The following is a 21,019-nucleotide window of genomic DNA, read 5'->3' on the forward strand; positions in this document are numbered from 1 at the left end:
ACTCCAGCAGGTACTGGCACCAGACAGTACTCCAGCAGGTACTGGCAGCAGGCAGTACTCCAGCAGGTACTGGCGCCAGGCAGTACTCCAGGAGGTACTGGCACCAGGCAGTACTCCAGCAGGTACTGGCACCAGGCAGTACTCCAGGAGGTACTGGCACCAGGCAGTACTCCAGCAGGTACTGGCACCAGGCAGTACTCCAGCAGGTACTGGCGCCAGGCAGTACTCCAGGAGGTACTGGCACCAGGCAGTACTCCAGCAGGTACTGGCACCAGGCAGTACTCCAGCAGGTACTGGCACCAGGCAGTACTCCAGCAGGTACTGGCACCAGACAGTACTCCAGCAGGTACTGGCACCAGGCAGTACTCCAGGAGGTACTGGCACCAGGCAGTACTCCAGCAGGTACTGGCGCCAGGCAGTACTCCAGCAGGTATTGGCGCCAGGCAGTACTCCAGCAGGTATTGGCGCCAGGCAGTACTCCAGCAGGTACTGGCGCCAGGCAGTACTCCAGGAGGTACTGGCACCAGGCAGTACTCCACGAGGTACTGGCGCCAGGCAGTACTCCAGCAGGTACTGGCACCAGGCAGTACTCTAGGAGGTATTGGCGCCAGGCAGTACTCCAGCAGGTACTGGCGCCAGGCAGTACTCCAGGAGGTACTGGCACCAGGCAGTACTCCACGAGGTACTGGCGCCAGGCAGTACTCCAGCAGGTACTGGCACCAGGCAGTACTCCAGCAGGTATTGGCGCCAGGCAGTACTCCAGCAGGTACTGGCACCAGGCAGTACTCCAGGTGGTACTGGCGCCAGGCAGTACTCCAGGAGGTACTGGCACCAGGCAGTACTCCACGAGGTACTGGCGCCAGGCAGTACTCCAGCAGGTACTGGCACCAGGCAGTACTCTAGGAGGTACTAGCACCAGGCAGTACTCCAGCAGGTACTGGCACCAGGCAGTACTCCAGGAGGTACTAGCACCGGGCAGTACTCCAGCAGGTACTGGCACCAGGGCAGTACTCCAGCAAGTACTGGCGCCAGGCAGTACTCCAGGAGGTACTAGCACCAATCAGTACTCCAGCAGGTACTGGCACCAGGCAGTACTCCAGCAGGTACTGGCGCCAGGCAGTACTCCAGCAGGTACTAGCACCAGGCAGTACTCCACGAGGTACTGGCACCAGGCAGTACTCCAGCAGGTACTGGCACCAGGCAGTACTCCAGCAGGTACTGGCACCAGGCAGTACTCTAGGAGGTACTAGCACCAGGCAGTACTCCAGCAGGTACTGGCACCAGGCAGTACTCCAGGAGGTACTGGCACCAGGCAGTACTCTAGGAGGTACTGGCACCAGGCAGTACTCCAGCAAGTACTGGCGCCAGGCAGTACTCTAGGAGGTACTGGCACCAGGCAGAACTCCAGGAGGTACTGGCACCAGGCAGTACTCCAGCAGGTACTGGCGCCAGGCAGTACTCTAGGAGGTACTGGCACCAGACAGTACTCCAGCAGGTACTGACACCAGGCAGTACTCCACGAGGTACTGGCACCAGGCAGTACTCCACGAGGTACTGGCACCAGACAGTACTCCAGCAGGTACTGGCACCAGACAGTACTCCACGAGGTACTGGCACCAGGCAGTACTCCACGAGGTACTGGCACCAGACAGTACTCCAGGTGGTACTGGCACCAGGCAGTACTCCAGGTGGTACTGGCACCAGGCAGTACTCTAGGAGGTACTGGCACCAGACAGTACTCCAGGTGGTACTGGCACCAGGCAGTACTCCAGGTGGTACTGGCACCAGGCAGTACTCTAGGAGGTACTGGCACCAGACAGTACTCAAGGAGGTACTGGCACCAGGCAGTACTCCAGGTGGTACTGGCACCAGGCAGTACTCCACGAGGTACTGGCACCAGACAGTACTCCAGCAGGTACTGGCACCAGGCAGTACTCCAGGTGGTACTGGCACCAGGCAGTACTCTAGGAGGTACTGGCACCAGGCAGTACTCCAGCAGGTACTGGCGCCAGGCAGTACTCCACGAGGTACTGGCACCAGGCAGTACTCCACGAGGTACTGGCACCAGACAGTACTCCAGCAGGTACTGGCACCAGGCAGTACTCCAGCAGGTACTGGCACCAGACAGTACTCTAGGAGGTACTGGCACCAGACAGTACTCCACGAGGTACTGGCACCAGGCAGTACTCTAGGAGGTACTGGCACCAGGCAGTACTCTAGGAGGTACTGGCACCAGACAGTACTCCACGAGGTACTGGCACCAGGCAGTACTCCACGAGGTACTGGCACCAGGCAGTACTCCACGAGGTACTGGCACCAGGCAGTACTCCAGCAGGTACTGGCACCAGGCAGTACTCCACGAGGTACTGGCACCAGGCAGTACTCCACGAGGTACTGGCACCAGGCAGTACTCCACGAGGTACTGGCACCAGGCAGTACTCCACGAGGTACTGGCACCAGGCAGTACTCCAGCAGGTACTGGCACCAGGCAGTACTCTAGGAGGTACTGGCACCAGGCAGTACTCTAGGAGGTACTGGCACCAGGCAGTACTCCAGCAGGTACTGGCGCCAGGCAGTACTCCACGAGGTACTGGCACCAGGCAGTACTCCACGAGGTACTGGCACCAGACAGTACTCCAGCAGGTACTGGCACCAGGCAGTACTCCAGCAGGTACTGGCACCAGACAGTACTCTAGGAGGTACTGGCACCAGACAGTACTCCACGAGGTACTGGCACCAGGCAGTACTCTAGGAGGTACTGGCACCAGGCAGTACTCTAGGAGGTACTGGCACCAGACAGTACTCCACGAGGTACTGGCACCAGGCAGTACTCCACGAGGTACTGGCACCAGGCAGTACTCCACGAGGTACTGGCACCAGGCAGTACTCCAGCAGGTATTGGCACCAGGCAGTACTCCACGAGGTACTGGCACCAGGCAGTACTCCACGAGGTACTGGCACCAGGCAGTACTCCACGAGGTACTGGCACCAGGCAGTACTCCACGAGGTACTGGCACCAGGCAGTACTCCAGCAGGTACTGGCACCAGGCAGTACTCTAGGAGGTACTGGCACCAGGCAGTACTCTAGGAGGTACTGGCACCAGACAGTACTCCACGAGGTACTGGCACCAGGCAGTACTCCACGAGGTACTGGCACCAGGCAGTACTCCACGAGGTACTGGCACCAGGCAGTACTCCAGCAGGTACTGGCACCAGGCAGTACTCTAGGAGGTACTGGCACCAGGCAGTACTCCAGCAGGTACTGGCACCAGGCAGTACTCCACGAGGTACTGGCGCCAGGCAGTACTCCAGCAGGTACTGGCACCAGGCAGTACTCCAGCAGGTACTGGCACCAGGCAGTACTCCACGAGGTACTGGCACCAGGCAGTACTCCACGAGGTACTGGCACCAGGCAGTACTCTAGGAGGTAGTGGCACCAGGCAGTACTCCACGAGGTACTGGCACCAGGCAGTACTCCAGTAGGTACTGGCACCAGGCAGTACTCCAGCAGGTACTGGCACCAGACAGTACTCTAGGAGGTACTGGCGCCAGGCAGTACTCCAGCAGGTACTGGCACCAGGCAGTACTCCAGCAGGTACTGGCACCAGGCAGTACTCCACGAGGTACTGGCACCAGGCAGTACTCCAGCAGGTACTGGCACCAGGCAGTACTCCAGCAGGTACTGGCACCAGGCAGTACTCCACGAGGTACTGGCACCAGGCAGTACTCCAGGAGGTACTGGCACCAGGCAGTACTCCACGAGGTACTGGCACCAGGCAGTACTCCAGGAGGTACTGGCACCTTGACATTAGCCTCAACCCTTAAACCAAATGTTGCTATGAAGACACTCAATAATTGAGCCCAGGTTTTGAGCCCAGATTTTGAGCCCTTTGAGCCCAGGTTGTTTAGATTGTTTAGCGCGTGACAGTGATGATGTGAGCGTCGCTCAGTGAGGTTAACCCCACTTGGGTCCGAGCAGGAACTAGATGGGTGATCATGTTATCATGTTCGCCTCATACCTCCTGGAGCCTCGTTTCTGAAGTCTTTCTGTCCACATTTTTCGTATCTTTTCCAGTTCTTCCGTTGTTCGTCTTTGTTATATTTCCTCCTCTTCATTTCTCTCCATTTATATCTGCTCATTCCTCATTTTTCTCTTTCATCTTTTCATCCAATTTCTTAAATTATCTTAAGTCATGATTCTTCCTTTCTTGATTTATTAACTGCTTAGCAATACTTTTACTTTAGTTCTTCCTTGATTTGCCTTCCCTGCTTTACCTGCTTTACCTGCTTTACCTGCTTTACCTGCTTTACCTGCTTTTCCTGCCTCCCCAACCCTCTCCCCCTGCCCCTGCTTCCCCTGCCCCTGCTTCCCCTGCCCAAGCCTTCCCTGCCCCCCTGCCCCAGCCTCCCCTGCCCCAGCCTCCCCTGCCCCCTGCCCCAGCCTCCCCTGCCCCCTGCCCCAGCCTCCCCTGCCCCAGCCTCCCCTGCTCCCTGCCCCAGCCTCCCCTGCCCCCTGCCCCAGCCTCCCCTGCCCCCTGCCCCAGCCTCCCCTGCCCCCTGCTCCAGCCTCCCCTGCCCCCTGCCCCAGCCTCCCCTGCCCCCTGCCCCAGCCTCCCCTGCCCCCTGCCCCAGCCTCCCCTGCCCCCTGCCCCAGCCTCCCCTGCCCCCTGCCCCAGCCTCCCCTGCCCCAGCCTCCCCTGCCCCCTGCCCCAGCCTCCCCTGCCCCAGCCTCCCCTGCCCCAGCCTCCCCAGCAAGACAGGAGATAAGGTTGTCGTCTCACAAGGGACACTTCTCTCTGGCCTGGTGTTGTTCTCCAGGCCTTATGTGCTCTTTATTTTGGTGAGGCCTTGTGTACTCACCTAGTTGTGCTTGTGGGGGTTGAGCTCTGCCTCTCTGGTCCCACCTCTCAACCGTCAATCAACAGGTGTACAGGTTCCTGAGCCTACTGGGCTCTATCATATCTACACTTGAAACTGTGTATGGAGTCAGCCTCCACCACATCACTGCCTAATGCATTCCATTTATTAACTACTCTGACACTAAAAAAATAATTTCTAATGTCTTTACGCCTCATTTGGGCACTCAATTTCCACCTGTGTTCCCTAATGCGTGTGCCCCTTGTGGTATTTGTCTATCTTATCAATTCCTTTGAGAATTTTGTATGTGGTGATCATATCCTCCCCTAACTCTTCTGTCTCCCATCGACGAGAGGTTTAATTCCCGTAGTCTCTCCGCATAGCTCATGCCCCTTAGTTCGGTCACTAGTCTGGTGGCAAGCCACTGAGCCTTCTCCAATTTAGTTTTAAGCTTGACGAGATACGGACTCCATGCTGGAGCTGTATACTCCAGGATTGGTATGACATACGTGATATATATAGTTCTGAATGATTCCTTATACAAGTTTGTAAAGGCCATTCTTATGTTGGCCAACCTGGCATATGCCGCTGATGATATCTTCTTGATATGGGCTTTAAGGAACAGGTCTGGCGTGATATCAACTCCCAGGTCTTTCTCTCTGATTCTAGAAGAATTTCATCTCCCAAATGATACCATGTATCTGGCCTCCTGCTCCCTACACCTATCTTCATTACATTACATTTGCTTGGGTTAAACTCTAACAACCATTTGTTGGAGCAGTCCTTCAGTTTATCCAGGTCTTCTTGAAAAAAAAGACAGCCTCATGCTGTCCCTTCTCTACCTTAATCCTTCTCATAATTTTGGCGTCGTCAGCAAACATTGAGAGGAATGAGTTTATACCCTCCGGGAGATCATTTACGTATATCAGAAACAGGATAGGTCCGAGTACAGAGCCTTGTGGGACTCCACTGGTGACTTCGCGCCAATCTGAGGTCTCACCCTTCACTGTAACTCTCTACTTCCTATTGCTTGGGTACTCCCTTATCCACTGGAGCACCTTACCAGCTACACCTGCCTGTCTCTCCAGCATATGTACCAGCCTCTTATGTGGTACTGTGTCAAAGGATTTCCGACAGTCCAGAAAGATACAGTCCGCCTAGCCTTCTTTTTCTTGCTTAATCTTTGTCACCTGGTCGTAGAATTCTATTTAGCCAGTAAGGCAAGATTTACCCTCCCTGAACCCATGTTGGCGATTTGTCACGAAGTCTCTTCTCTCCAGATGTGGTACTAGGTTTTTTCTCACAATCTTCTCCATCACCTTGCATGGAATACAAGTAAAGGACACTGGCCTGTAATTCAGTGCCTCTTGTCTGTCACCCTTTTTGTATATTGGGACCACATTCGCCGTCTTCCATATTTCTGGTAGGTCTCCCGTCTCCAGTCACCTACTATACACTATGGAGAGTGGCAAGCAAAGTTCTTCTGAACACTCTTTTTGTACCCATGGTGAGATCCCGTCCGGCCCAACAGCTTTTCTCACGTCCAGATCCAACAGGTGTCTCTTGACCTCATCTCTTGTAATTTCGAACTCTTCCAAGGTCGCCTGGTTTACTGCCACCTCTCCTAGCTCAAGGACTTCATCTCGTTCTACTGTGAAGACCTGGAATTTCTTGTTGAGTTCTTCACACACCTCTCTGTCATTCTCTGTGTACCTGTCCTCGACTGTTCTAAGTTTTATTACCTGTTCTTTCACTGTTGTTTTCCTCCTGATGTGACTGTGGAGTAGCTTTGGTTCGGTCTTGGCTTTGTTTGCTATATCATTTTCATACTTTTTCTCAGCTTTTCTTCTCACACTAACATACTCATTCCTGGTTCCCTGGTATCTCTCTCTGCTTTCTAGTGTTCTGTTGTTTCAGAAGTTCCTCCATGCCCTTTTGTTCAGCTCCTTTACTTTCATACATGCCCAATTAAACCACACATTCCTCTTTTGCTTCTCATTTTTTTCTTTTGGGCAGGGATAAACCTGTTTATCCTGGTTTATCCCCTCTCCTGGGGAAAGGGGATAAACCTCCCCCTCCCCTCTCCTCCACCATACAACCCCTACCCCTCCTCTTCCCTCCACTGAACAGCCTCTCCCCCCTCCCCCCCTTCCCTCCACCATACAGCCCCTCCCCCCCCCTCCCGTTCTACATATCGGAAACGAGGCGAGAGTGACAGTTGGAGGGAGTACGTTATCGGGGATCCGTGACTCCCAATATAGCATCCTCAGGTTCCGATATTGCGCGAAATGAAAGCCCATTTGCAGATGATCATTTTTGCAGTGCGGGGGAAGCAGTGATACCAGACTTTTTTATTTTAGCCTTCAATGTCGTTTTTTACCTCCCCCCCCTCTCTGTGTGGAGCATGGCCTCTGAAGTGTGTCAGATAGTAGCTGGAGCATGGCCTCTGAATTGTGTCAGATAGTGGCTGGAGCATGGCCTCTGAATTGTGTCAGATAGTGGCTGGAGCATGGCCTCTGAATTGTGTCAGATAGTGGCTGGAGCATGGCCTCTGAAGGGGGTGAGATAGTGGCTGGAGCATGGCCTCTGAAGTGTGTCAGATAGTGGCTGGAGCATGGCCTCTGAAGGGGGTGAGATAGTGGCTGGAGCATGGCCTCTGAAGTGTGTCAGATAGTAGCTGGAGCATGGCCTCTGAAGTGTGTCAGATAGTAGCTGGAGCATGGTCTCTGAAGTGTGTCAGATAGTAGCTGGAGCATGGTCTCTGAAGTGTGTCAGATAGTAGCTGGAGCATGACCTCTGAAGTGTGTCAGATAGTAGCTGGAGCATGGCCTCTGAAGTGTGTCAGATAGTAGCTGGAGCATGGCCTCTGAAGTGTGTCAGATAGTAGCTGGAGCATGACCTCTGAAGTGTGTCAGATAGTGGCTGGAGCATGGCCTCTGAAGTGTGTCAGATAGTGGCTGGAGCATGGCCTCTGAAGGGGGTGAGATAGTGGCTGGAGCATGACCTCTGAAGTGTGTCAGATAGTGGCTGGAGCATGGCCTCTGAAGGGGGTGAGATAGTGGCTGGAGCATGGCCTCTGAAGAGTGTGAGATAGTAGCTGGAGCATGGCCTCTGAAGTGGGTGAGATAGTAGCTGGAGCATGGACTCTGAAGAGTGTGAGATAGTGGCTGCAGCATGGCCTCTGAAGTGTGTGAGATAGTAGCTGGAGCATGGCCTCTGAAGGGGGTGAGATAGTGGCTGGAGCATGGACTCTGAAGAGTGTGAGATAGAAGCTGGAGCATGGCCTCTGAAGAGTGTGAGATAGTAGCTAGAGCATGGCCTCTGAAGAGTGTGAGATAGTAGCTGGAGCATGGCCTCTGAAGAGTGTGAGATAGTAGCTGGAGCATGGCCTCTGAAGAGTGTGAGATAGTAGCTGGAGCATGGCCTCTGAAGAGTGTGAGATAGTAGCTGGAGCATGGCCTCTGAAGAGTGTGAGATAGTAGCTGGAGCATGGCCTCTGAAAGGGGTGAGATAGTGGCTGGAGCATGGCCTCTGAAAGGGGTGAGATAGTGGCTGGAGCATGGACTCTGAAAGGGGTGAGATAGTAGCTGGAGCATGGACTCTGAAAGGGGTGAGATAGTGGCTGGAGCATGGACTCTGAAGGGGTGAGATAGTGGCTGGAGCATGGCCTCTGAAGTGGGCGAGATAGTAGCTGGAGCATGGCCTCTGAAAGGGGTGAGATAGTGGCTGGAGCATGGCCTCTGAAGAGTGTGAGATAGTAGCTGGAGCATGGCCTCTGAAAGGGGTGAGATAGTGGCTGGAGCATGGACTCTGAAGAGTGTGAGATAGTAGCTGGAGCATGGCCTCTGAAGGGGTGAGATAGTGGCTGGAGCATGGCCTCTGAAGGGGTGAGATAGTGGGTGGAGCATGGACTCTAAAGGGTGTGAGATAGTACCAGATGAGCATCCGGCCCGCCCATAAGGAGCATCCGGCCCGCCAATAATGAGCATCCGGTCATCCCATAAGGAGCATTCGGCCCGCCCATAAGGAGCATCTGGCCCGTCCATAAGGAGCATCCGGCCCGCCCATAAGGAGCATCCGGCCCGCCCATAAGGAGCATCCGGCCCCCCCATAAGGAGCATCCGGTCCGCCCATAAGGAGCATTTGGCCCGCCCATAAGAAGCATCCGGCCCGCCCATAAGGACCATCCGGCCCGCCCATAAGGACCATCCGGCCCGCCCATAAGGACCATCCGGCCCGCCCATAAGGACCATCCGGCCCGCCCATAAGGAAGATCCGGCACGCCCATAAGGACCATCCGGCTTGCCCATAAGGACCATCTGGCACCCCCATAAGGACCATCCGGCCCGCCCATAAGGACCATCCGGCTCGCCCATAAGGACCATCCGGCTCGCCCATAAGGACCATCCGGCCCGCCCATAAGGACCATCCGGCCCGCTCATAAGGACCATCCGGCCCGCCCATAAGGACCATCCGGCCCACCCATAAGGACCATCCGGCCCACCCATAAGGACCATCTGGCACCCCCATAAGGACCATCCGGCCCGCCCATAATGACCATCTGGCACCCCCATAAGGACCATCCGGCCCGCCCATAAGGACCATCCGGCTCGCCCATAAGGGCCATCCGGCTCGCCCATAAGGACCATCCGGCCCGCCCATAAGGACCATCCGGCCCGCTCATAAGGACCATCCGGCCCGCCCATAAGGACCATCTGGCACCCCCATAAGGACCATCCGGCCCGCCCATAAGGACCATCCGGCTCGCCCATAAGGACCATCCGGCTCGCCCATAAGGACCATCCGGCCCGCCCATAAGGACCATCCGGCCCGCTCATAAGGACCATCCGGCCCGCCCATAAGGACCATCCGGCCCGCCCATAAGGACCATCCGGCCCGCCCATAAGGACCATCCGGCCCGCCCATAAGGACCATCCGGCCCGCCCATAAGGACCATCCGGCCCGCTCATAAGGACCATCCGGCCCGCCCATAAGGACCATCCGGCTCGCCCATAAGGACCATCCGACCCACCCATAAGGACCATGCGGCCCGCCCAAAAGGACCATCCGGCCCGCCCATAAGGACCATCCGGCCCACCCATAAGGACCATCCGGCCCACCCATAAGGACCATCCGGCCCACCCATAAGGACCATCCGGCCCGCCCATAAGGACCATCCGGCCTGCCCATAAGGACCATCCGGCCCGCCCATAAGGACCATCCGGCCCACCCATAAGGACCATCCGGCCCGCCCATAAGGACCATCCGGCCCACCCATAAGGACCATCCGGCCCGCCCATAAGGACCATCCGGCCTGCCCATAAGGACCATCCGGCCCGCCCATAAGGACCATCCTGCCCGCCCATAAGGACCATCCGGCCCACCCATAAGGACCATCCGGCCCGCCCAAGGGTTACTGGAACCAGACGACATAATCCATCAGGGGAAGCCGGAGGCGTCGGCCAGAGTTACAAACACTTGGATAAAGGAACAAATTGTCTCCAGTGAGCCAGCCTCTCACCCTCCCAGGCTGGTCTTGAAGTAGCGGCTCCAGACCTGTGTCCCTGGAAACTCGTCAGGAACTAGCGGCTCCAGACTAGTGTCCCTGGAAACTCGTCAGGAACTAGCGGCTCCAGACTAGTGTCTCTGGAAACTCGTCAAGAACTAGCGGCTCCAGACTAGTGTCCCTGGAAACTCGTCAAGAACTAGCGGCTCCAGACTAGTGTCCCTGGAAACTCGTCAAGAACTAGCGGCTCCAGACTAGTGTCCCTGGAAACTCGTCAAGAACTAGCGGCTCCAGACTAGTGTCCCTGGAAACTCGTCAAGAACTAGCGGCTCCAGACTAGTGTCCCTGGAAACTCGTCAAGAACTAGCGGCTCCAGACTAGTGTCTCTGGAAACTCGTCAAGAACTAGCGGCTCCAGACTAGTGTCCCTGGAAACTCGTCAAGAACTAGCGGCTCCAGACTAGTGTCCCTGGAAACTCGTCAAGAACTAGCGGCTCCAGACTAGTGTCCCTGGAAACTCGTCAAGAACTAGCGGCTCCAGAGTAGTGTCCCTGGAACACTTGTCAATAACTAGCGGCTCCAGACTAGTGTCCCTGGAAACTCGTCAAGAACTAGCGGCTCCAGACTAGTGTCCCTGGAAACTCGTCAAGAACTAGTGGCTCCAGACTAGTGTCCCTGGAACACTTGTCAAGAACTAGCGGCTCCAGACTAGTGTCTCTGGAAACTCGTCAAGAACTAGCGGCCCCAGACTTGTGTCCCTGGAAACTCGTCAAGAACTAGCGGCTCCAGACTAGTGTCTCTGGAAACTCGTCAAGAACTAGCGGCCCCAGACTTGTGTCCCTGGAAACTCGTCAAGAACTAGCGGCTCCAGACTAGTGTCCCTGGAAACTCGTCAAAAACTAGCGGCTCCAGACTAGTGTCCCTGGAAACTCGTCAAGAACTAGCGGCTCCAGACTAGTGTCTCTGGAAACTCGTCAAGAACTAGCGGCTCCAGACTAGTGTCCCTGGAAACTCGTCAAGAACTAGTGGCTCCAGACTAGTGTCTCTGGAAACTCGTCAATAACTAGCGGCTCCAGACTAGTGTCCCTGGAAACTCGTCAAGAACTAGCGGCTCCAGACTTGTGTTCCTGGAAACTCGTCAAGAACTAGCGGCTCCAGACTTGTGTTCCTGGAAACTCGTCAAGAACTAGCGGCTCCAGACTTGTGTTCCTGGAACACTTGTCAACATAAAGGACTGCAACACACACATTATGCACTCGGTGCGATGCCAACATGTTCAAGGACTGGATGAAATAACTGACGTGTGTGTCTGGGAGCTCTATATATATAACGACCTTCCAAACACCTTTTTGCCAGTCGATGGTGTAGAGTTGTCAGCACTCGCCCATGACCGTCCCAGGGCACAGACCAGTCACCCTGCAAAGTTTCGTGAAGCCAGCCCTAACTGTCTGACCTCCTACTTCAGACAGAAATTCATATTTACAGAAAAAAAGATTTACAAAAGTAATTTCAGACCTCTTGTAGGCATAGTGAATAGGCATTTGCATATTAATACAAATATTTAACTATTTTACTATAAATTTTCAAGTCCTAAAGAGTTCTATTATATGCCTCTATGTCGATGTCATTATTTACGTTTTTATCAAAAGAACAGGCTGGGGTTAGGAGGGTGGCTTGGGTTCGCTCGTGTTAGTACCCCTCATTCTGGGTGTTGTGGCAGACCAAGAGACCAAGAGCTGCCTCACCAACCCTCCGCTTACGAAGAACCTCGCTTTTCCCTCCAGGGCGTTATTTACGGCCAGAAATTGTCGTACTAGAAAATGGAAGCGGCTACCCCGGGTAATGGAGACAGAGCGATGGTGATAGTATGTAGTGAAGATGGTGGGACACCATCCCAGGAGGCAAGGTAGGAGACCATCCCAGGAGGCAGGGTGGGAGACCATCCCAGGAGGCAGGGTAGGAGACCATCCCAGGAGGCAGGGTGGGAGACCATCCCAGGAGGCAGGGTAGGAGACCATCCCAGGAGGCAGGGTAGGAGACCATCCCAGGAGGCAGGGTAGGAGACCATCCCCGGAGGCGGGTAGGAGACCATCCCCGGAGGCAGGGTAGGAGACCATCCCAGGAGGCAGGGTGGGAGACCATCCCAGGAGGCAGGGTGGGAGACCATCCCAGGAGGCAGGGTGGGAGACCATCCCAGGAGGCAGGGTAGGAGACCATCCCAGGAGGCAGGGTAGGAGACCATCCCAGGAGGCAGGGTGGGAGACCATTCCAGGAGGCAGGGTGGGAGACCATCCCAGGAGGCAGGGTGGGAGACCATCCCAGGAGGCAGGGTGGGAGACCATCCCAGGAGGCAGGGTGGGAGACCATCCCAGGAGGCAGGGTAGGAGACCATCCCAGGAGGCAGGGTAGGAGACCATCCCAGGAGGCAGGGTGGGAGACCATCCCAGGAGGCAGGGTAGGAGACCATCCCAGGAGGCAGGGTGGGAGACCATCCCAGGAGGCAGGGTGGGAGACCATCCCAGGAGGCAGGGTAGGAGACCATCCCAGGAGGCAGGGTGGGAGACCATCCCAGGAGGCAGGGTGGGAGACCATCCCAGGAGGCAGGGTGGGAGACCATCCCAGGAGGCAGGGTAGGAGACCATCCCAGGAGGCAGGGTAGGAGACCATCCCAGGAGGCAGGGTGGGAGACCATCCCAGGAGGCAGGGTAGGAGACCATCCCAGGAGGCAGGGTGGGAGACCATCCCAGGAGGCAGGGTAGGAGACCATCCCAGGAGGCAGGGTGGGAGACCATCCCAGGAGGCAGGGTGGGAGACCATCCCAGGAGGCAGGGTAGGAGACCATCCCAGGAGGCAGGGTGGGAGACCATCCCAGGAGGCAGGGTGGGAGACCATCCCAGGAGGCAGGGTGGGAGACCATCCCAGGAGGCAGGGTGGGAGACCATCCCAGGAGGCAGGGTGGGAGACCATCCCAGGAGGCAGGGTAGGAGACCATCCCAGGAGGCAGGATGGGAGACCATCCCAGGAGGCAGGGTGGGAGACCATCCCAGGAGGCAGGGTAGGAGACCATCCCAGGAGGCAGGGTGGGAGACCATCCCAGGAGGCAGGGTAGGAGACAAGGCAGGATCTCTCCCTCACTCTTACCGGCCAAAGCTTCTTAGAAGTTTTACAGCAAGTGCATTCTTAATTAACTTGAGCCGTCTAGGAGTTCTCTCAGGGTGTGTTGTCATCGTCATTGGACCTGAAACTTGGAGACTTAAGTCCTCCTCTGTAAAAGGTCGCAAGGAAAAGATATTGTATCATTACCACACTGGGCTGGAGTTGAGCCCCCAGAGTCATCACCAGCGGGGTGATGCCCTACAGAGTCGTCACCAGCGGGGTGATGCCCTACAGAGTCATCACCAGCGGGGTGATGCCCTACAGAGTCGTCACCAGCGGGGTGATGCCGTACAGAGTCATCACCAGCGGGGTGATGCCCTACAGAGTCATCACCAGCGGGGTGATGCCCTACAGAGTCATCACCAGCGGGGTGATGCCCTACAGAGTCGTCACCAGCGGGGTGATGCCCTACAGAGTCATCACCAGCGGGGTGATGCCCTACAGAGTCATCACCAGCGGGGTGATGCCCTACAGAGTCATCACCAGCGGGGTGATGCCGTACAGAGTCATCACCAGCGGGGTGATGCCCTACAGAGTCATCACCAGCGGGGTGATGCCCTACAGAGTCATCACCAGCAGGGTGATGCCCTACAGAGTCATCACCAGCGGGGTGATGCCCTACAGAGTCATCACCAGCGGGGTGATGCCCTACAGAGTCATCACCAGCAGGGTGATGCCCTACAGAGTCATCACCAGCGGGGTGATGCCCTACAGAGTCATCACCAGTAACACCACGTGTTAGTGCCACAGTTCGCGACCAGAATATTAGAGGATGGGACACCCAGACACAAAATGAATTCCTTCAACATGCACACATGCAAACCTCATCCCCCCACACCGCATGTAAATGCTGGCATCACCTACTGCCTCTCTCCCTGCCTCGCTCCCCCCCCCCCCTGCGTGGCTGACGGGCAGCGGGGAGGCGACTCAGCAGACCCCGGCATTCAGCACCACACCGGAGGGAAAGTATCTCACGGCGGAACACATTCAGAGCTTCCTGTCGGCTACCTTGCCAGCAGGAGCGCTCATATTACCCTCCTCGGGGGAGCCGCTGGGGAGGGCTTCGTCCCCCGGTGTAGCTTCCCTGATGCCCTGGTGGCCTGGTGGACCCGGTGGACCTGGTGGACCTGGTGGACCTGGTGGACCCGGTGGACCTGGTGGACCCGGTGGACCCGGTGGACCTGGTGGACCCGGTGGACCTGATGGACCCGGTGGACCTGGTGGACCTGGTGGACCCGGTGGGCCTGGTGGACCCGGTGGACCTGGTGGACCCGGTGGACCTGGTGGACCTGGTGGACCTGGTGGACCCGGTGGACCTGGTGGACCTGGTGGACCCGGTGGACCTGGTGGACCTGGTGGACCTGGTGGACCTGGTGGACCTGGTGGACCTGGTGGACCTGGTGGACCCGGTGGACCTGGTGGACCCGGTGGACCTGGTGGACCTGGTGGACCTGGTGGACCTGGTGGACCTGGTGGACCCGGTGGACCTGGTGGACCTGGTGGACCTGGTGGACCCGGTGGACCTGGTGGACCTGGTGGACCTGGTGCACCCGGTGGACCTGGTGGACCCGGTGGACCTGGTGGACCTGGTGGACCCGGTGGACCTGGTGGACCTGGTGGACCTGGTGGACCTGGTGGACCCGGTGGACCTGGTGGACCTGGTGGACCTGGTGGACCTGATGGACCCGGTGGACCTGGTGGACCTGGTGGACCTGGTGGACCTGGTGGACCTGGTGGACCCGGTGGACCTGGTGGACCTGGTGGACCCGGTGGACCTGGTGGACCTGGTGGACCCGGTGGACCTGGTGGACCTGGTGGACCTGGTGGACCTGGTGGACCCGGTGGACCTGGTGGACCTGGTGGACCTGGTGGACCCGGTGGACCTGGTGGACCTGGTGGACCTGGTGGACCTGGGGCGCTGCCCCGGCCTCCACACCTACAGTCGAAAGTGATGAAGTATTAAATGGAAATATCTGTCTGCCGGGGGACAGAGGCCGGACCGGGAAGGGGGGAGAAATGGGGGAGTGGTGAAGGGGGGTGTGAGAGATGAACGGTCAGTAGCAGGGAAAAGATTGGAGAGAGAGAGAGAGACAGAGAGAGAGAGAGAGAGAGAGAGAGAGAGAGAGAGAGAGAGAGAGAGAGAGAGAGAGAGAGAGAGAGAGAGAGAGAGAGAGAGAGAGAGAGAGAGAGAGAGAGAGAGAGGGAGACAGACAGAGAGAGAGAGAGAAAGGGGGGTAAAGAAGATTAGGGAGGGGGGGGGGAGGAGGGCTTGAGAGAGGAGAGTGGGTGGCTGGGAGCAAGGGACTATCCGGGTACCCGTTCGAGTAACAATATACATCTTAGGAGATATAATGACCTCTGGGATCAATATTGCGAGCGGACGGCTGGAGGAGGAGGCTGCAGCACACAGCTGTCCGCCAGCCGCAGCTGTCCGCCAGCCGCAGCTGTCCTCTCAACACCGGTCGTGCAGACCGTCCCCCTAAGGTCTCCCAACGTCCAGAAAACGGTCTATGTAAAGTGTCCTCTCCTAACCTGCCAGAGGACCCAAAACAGAAAACGGAACAGTATGTCACTTGCGCCAGCAGCTTCCATTTTCTAGTACGACCATTTTTGGCCTTACGTAACGCATACGAGCGAAAAGCGACAGGTTGTAGAAGGACAGGTTGTAGGAGGACAGGTTGTAGGAGGACAGGTTGTAGGAGGACAGGTTGTAGGAGGACAGGTTGTAGGAGGACAGGTTGTAGGAGGACAGGTTGCAGGAAGGCAGGTTGTAGGAGGACAGGTTGCAGGAGGACAGGTTGTAGAAGGACAGGTTGTAGGAGGACAGGTTGTAGGAGGACAGGTTGTAGGAGGACAGGTTGCAGGAGGACAGGTTGTAGAAGGACAGGTTGTAGGAGGACAGGTTGTAGGAGGACAGGTTGCAGGAGGACAGGTTGCAGGAGGACAGGTTGCAGGAGGACAGGCTGCAGGAGGACAGGTTGCAGGAGGACAGGTTGCAGGAGGACAGGTTGCAGGAGGACAGGCTGCAGGAGGACAGGCTGCAGGAGGACAGGTTGCAGGAGGACAGGTTGCAGGAGGACAGGTTGCAGGAGGACAGGCTGCAGGAGGACAGGCTGCAGGAGGACAGGAGGACAGGTTGCAGGACAGGTTACAGGAGGACAGGCTGCAGGAGGACAGGCTGCAGGAGGACAGGTTGCAGGAGGACAGGCTGCAGGAGGACAGGTTGCAGGAGGACAGGTTGCAGGAGGACAGGCTGCAGGAGGACAGGCTGCAGGAGGACAGGAGGACAGGTTGCAGGAGTCCAGGTTGCAGGAGAACAGGTTGCAGGAGGACAGGTTACAGGAGTCCAGGTTGCAGGAGGACAGGCTGCAGGAGGACAGGTTGCAGGAGGACAGGTTACAGAAGGCCTCAGGTTGCCGTCACCGTACCTCACATAACCTACCTTCAAAATAAATCAAGTACGGAGTGTCTTCTCCAGGGCACAGAGCCAGGGTCGGTCGATATGAAGCAGAAGCTGTTACCCATGCAGCAGGTCGCCGCCCCCTCTCCACCTGCTGCATGGCGGTGGAGAGGCTACAGGATCACCCTCCAATCAAAACTTTTATGATTCAAACACTGTAAGTTGCCACAAGTCAAAGAAACTTCAAGCCCAAACGATTTGTGAGGATGTAACGGCGCAAAGGTGCGCTAAGCTGAGGCAGAGCATGTCACACCCAGAGTGCCGCTGTAGCACCCAGAGTGCCGCTGTAGCACCCAGAGTGCCGCTGTAGCACCCAGAGTGCCGCTGTAGCACCCAGAGTGCCGCTGTAGCACCCAGAGTGCCGCTGTAGCACCCAGAGTGCCGCTGTAGCACCCAGAGTGACGCTGTAGCACCCAGAGTGCCGCTGTAGCACCCAGAGTGCCGCTGTAGCACCCAGAGTGCCGCTGTAGTACCCAGAGTGCCGCTGTAGCACCCAGAGTGCCGCTGTAGCACCCAGAGTGACGCTGTAGCACCCAGAGTGCCACTGTAGCACCCAGAGTGCTGCTGTAGCACCCAGAGTGCCGCTGTAGCACCCAGAGTGCCGCTGTAGCTCCCAGAGTGCCGCTGTAGCACCCAGAGTGCCGCTGTAGCACCCAGAGTGCCGCTGTAGCACCCAGAGTGCCACTGTAGCACCCAGAGTGCTGCTGTAGCACCCAGAGTGCCGCTGTAGCACCCAGAGTGCCGCTGTAGCACCCAGAGTGCCACTGTAGCACCCAGAGTGCTGCTGTAGCACCCAGAGTGCCGCTGTAGCACCCAGAGTGCCGCTGTAGCACCCAGAGTGCCGCTGTAGCACCCAGAGTGCCGCTGTAGCACCCAGAGTGCCGCTGTAGCACCCAGAGTGCCGCTGTAGCACCCAGAGTGCCGCTGTAGCACCCAGAGTGCCGCTGTAGCACCCAGAGTGCCACTGTAGCACCCAGAGTGCTGCTGTAGCACCCAGAGTGCCGCTGTAGCACCCAGAGTGCCGCTGTAGCTCCCAGAGTGCCGCTGTAGCACCCAGAGTGCCACTGTAGCACCCAGAGTGCTGCTGTAGCACCCAGAGTGCCGCTGTAGCACCCAGAGTGCCACTGTAGCACCCAGAGTGCCGCTGTAGCACCCAGAGTGCCGCTGTAGCACCCAGAGTGCCGCTGTAGCACCCAGAGTGCCGCTGTAGCACCCAGAGTGCCGCTGTAGCACCCAGAGTGCCGCTGTAGCACCCAGAGTGCCGCTGTAGCACCCAGAGTGCCGCTGTAGCACCCAGAGTGCCGCTGTAGCACCCAGAGTGCCGCTGTAGCACCCAGGGTGCCGCTGTAGCACCCAGAGTGCCGCTGTAGCACCCAGAGTGCCGCTGTAGCACCCAGAGTGCCGCTGTAGCACCCAGAGTGCTACTGTAGCACCCAGAGTGCCGCTGTAGCACCCAGAGTGCTGCTGTAGCACCCAGAGTGCCGCTGTAACACCCAGAGTGCCGCGGTAGCACCCAGAGTGCCGCTGTAGCACCCAGAGTGCCGCTGTAGCACCCAGAGTGCCGCTGTAGCACCCAGAGTGCCGCTGTAGCACCCAGAGTGCCGCTGTAGCACCCAGAGTGCCGCTGTAGCACCCAGAGTGCCGCTGTAGCACCCAGAGTGCCGCTGTAGCACCCAGAGTGCCACTGTAGCACCCAGAGTGCTGCTGTAGCACCCAGAGTGCCGCTGTAGCACCCAGAGTGCCGCTGTAGCTCCCAGAGTGCCGCTGTAGCACCCAGAGTGCCACTGTAGCACCCAGAGTGCTGCTGTAGCACCCAGAGTGCCGCTGTAGCACCCAGAGTGCCACTGTAGCACCCAGAGTGCCGCTGTAGCACCCAGAGTGCCGCTGTAGCACCCAGAGTGCCGCTGTAGCACCCAGAGTGCCGCTGTAGCACCCAGAGTGCCGCTGTAGCACCCAGAGTGCCGCTGTAGCACCCAGAGTGCCGCTGTAGCACCCAGAGTGCCGCTGTAGCACCCAGGGTGCCGCTGTAGCACCCAGAGTGCCGCTGTAGCACCCAGAGTGCCGCTGTAGCACCCAGAGTGCCGCTGTAGCACCCAGAGTGCTACTGTAGCACCCAGAGTGCCGCTGTAGCACCCAGAGTGCTGCTGTAGCACCCAGAGTGCCGCTGTAACACCCAGAGTGCCGCGGTAGCACCCAGAGTGCCGCTGTAGCACCCAGAGTGCCGCTGTAGCACCCAGAGTGCCGCTGTAGCACCCAGAGTGCCGCTGTAGCACCCAGAGTGCCGCTGTAGCACCCAGAGTGCCGCTGTAGCACCCGGGAGCCTGGTGGGAGGCCTAACCTTAGGAGTTAGGTCTGGTTAGGTTAGGGGTCATAGGTTCATGCGTGTCTGGTTAGGTTAGGACGGTGAATTTTGGACGTTGTGGGAAGAACGAGAGCACGGCTGGCAGACCGGCCGAGGTACAAGCCAGGGACGGCCCTTGGAGTTGTAGCTCAATGAACAAGTAACAACTTGAGGCAACGCTCACAGGGTCAGGTCTGAGCGTGGAGCCATGGTTGTCTCCTCGCAAGACTTCATGCTAACAAGGACTCTTTATGTCTTCACATTTCCCAGGTGCACAACACGTTCACAGGATGAGTATGGGGTGCATAATAAACTACCACTCACAGGATGAGTATGGGGTGCATAATAAACTACCACTCACAGGATGAGTATGGGGTGCATAATAAACCACCACTCACAGGATGAGTATGGGGTGCACAAACCACCACTCACAGGAGGAGTATGGGGTGCACAACCCACCACACAGGATGAGTATGGGGTGCACAAACCACCACACAGGAGGAGTATGGCGTGCACAACCCACCACACAGGAGGAGTATGGGGTGCACAACCCACCACACAGGAGGAGTATGGGGTGCACAACCCACCACACAGGAGGAGTATGGGGTACACAACCCACCACACAGGATGAGTATGGGGTGCACAACCCACCACACAGGAGGAGTATGGGGTGCACATCCCACCACACAGGAGGAGTATGGGGTGCACAACCCACCACACAGGAGGAGTATGGGGTGCACAACCCACCACACAGGAGGAGTATGGGGTGCACAAACCACCACACAGGAGGAGTATGGGGTGCACAACCCACCACACAGGAGGAGTATGGGGTGCACAAACCACCACACAGGAGGAGTATGGGGTGCACAACCCACCACTCAGGAGGAGTATGGGGTGCACAAACCACCACACAGGAGGAGTATGGGGTGCACAACCCACCACACAGGAGGAGTATGGGGTGCACAACCCACCACACAGGAGGAGTATGGGGTGCACAAACCACCACACAGGAGGAGTATGGGGTGCACAACCCACCACACAGGAGGAGTATGGGGTGCACAACCCACCACACAGGAGGAGTATGGGGTGCACAACCCACCACTCACAGGAGGAGAGGCAAGCGACACTCGCCGATTTGAATTCCTGTCACACTCCGGTCGAGATTCGGCCGCTGAGTTATTGCTTCAACAAGGCCGCCCTCGGCCCCAAGCACCGCCCAGCCCGCCCTCGGCCCCAAGCACCGCCCAGCCCGCCCTCGGCCCCAAGCACCGCCCAGCCCGCCCTCGGGCCCCGAGCACCGCCCAGCCCGCCCTCGGTCCCAAGCACCGCCCAGCCCGCCCTCGGCCCCAAGCACCGCCCAGCCCGCCCTCGGCCCCAAGCACCGCCCAGCCCGCCCTCGGGCCCCGAGCACCGCCCAGCCCGCCCTCGGTCCCAAGCACCGCCCAGCCCGCCCTCGGCCCCAAGCACCGCCCAGCCCGCCCTCGGCCCCAAGCACCGCCCAGCCCGCCCTCGGTCCCAAGCACCGCCCAGCCCGCCCTCGGCCCCAAGCACCGCCCAGCCCGCCCTCGGCCCCGAGCACCGCCCAGCCCGCCCTCGGTCCCAAGCACCGCCCAGCCCGCCCTCGGCCCCAAGCACCGCCCAGCCCGCCCTCGGCCCCGAGCACCGCCCAGCCCGCCCTCGGTCCCAAGCACCGCCCAGCC

The 21,019-nt window shown here is 58.0% G+C and overlaps 2 protein-coding genes across 2 annotated transcripts in view; both read left to right on the forward strand.

The window, feature by feature from the left end:
* The first annotated feature begins 13,711 nt into the window (after positions 1 to 13,711).
* Positions 13,712 to 14,260, forward strand: LOC138366872 (protein SON-like). The gene has a single exon (XM_069328164.1). It carries the CDS (start codon positions 13,712 to 13,714, stop codon positions 14,258 to 14,260), a length of 549 nt encoding a protein of 182 aa, XP_069184265.1.
* A 6,140-nt stretch (positions 14,261 to 20,400) lies between these two features.
* The window catches only part of LOC138366873 (uncharacterized), a 729-nt gene continuing 110 nt past the window's right edge, over positions 20,401 to 21,019 (forward strand). The window contains exon 1 of the mRNA XM_069328165.1: positions 20,401 to 21,019. This exon is cut by the window's right edge and continues 110 nt beyond it. Within this exon, the coding sequence (XP_069184266.1) occupies positions 20,401 to 21,019 (619 nt within the window).

This window comes from Procambarus clarkii, chromosome 20 (assembly GCF_040958095.1).
Source record: "Procambarus clarkii isolate CNS0578487 chromosome 20, FALCON_Pclarkii_2.0, whole genome shotgun sequence".
Taxonomy (NCBI): Eukaryota; Metazoa; Arthropoda; class Malacostraca; order Decapoda; family Cambaridae; genus Procambarus; species Procambarus clarkii.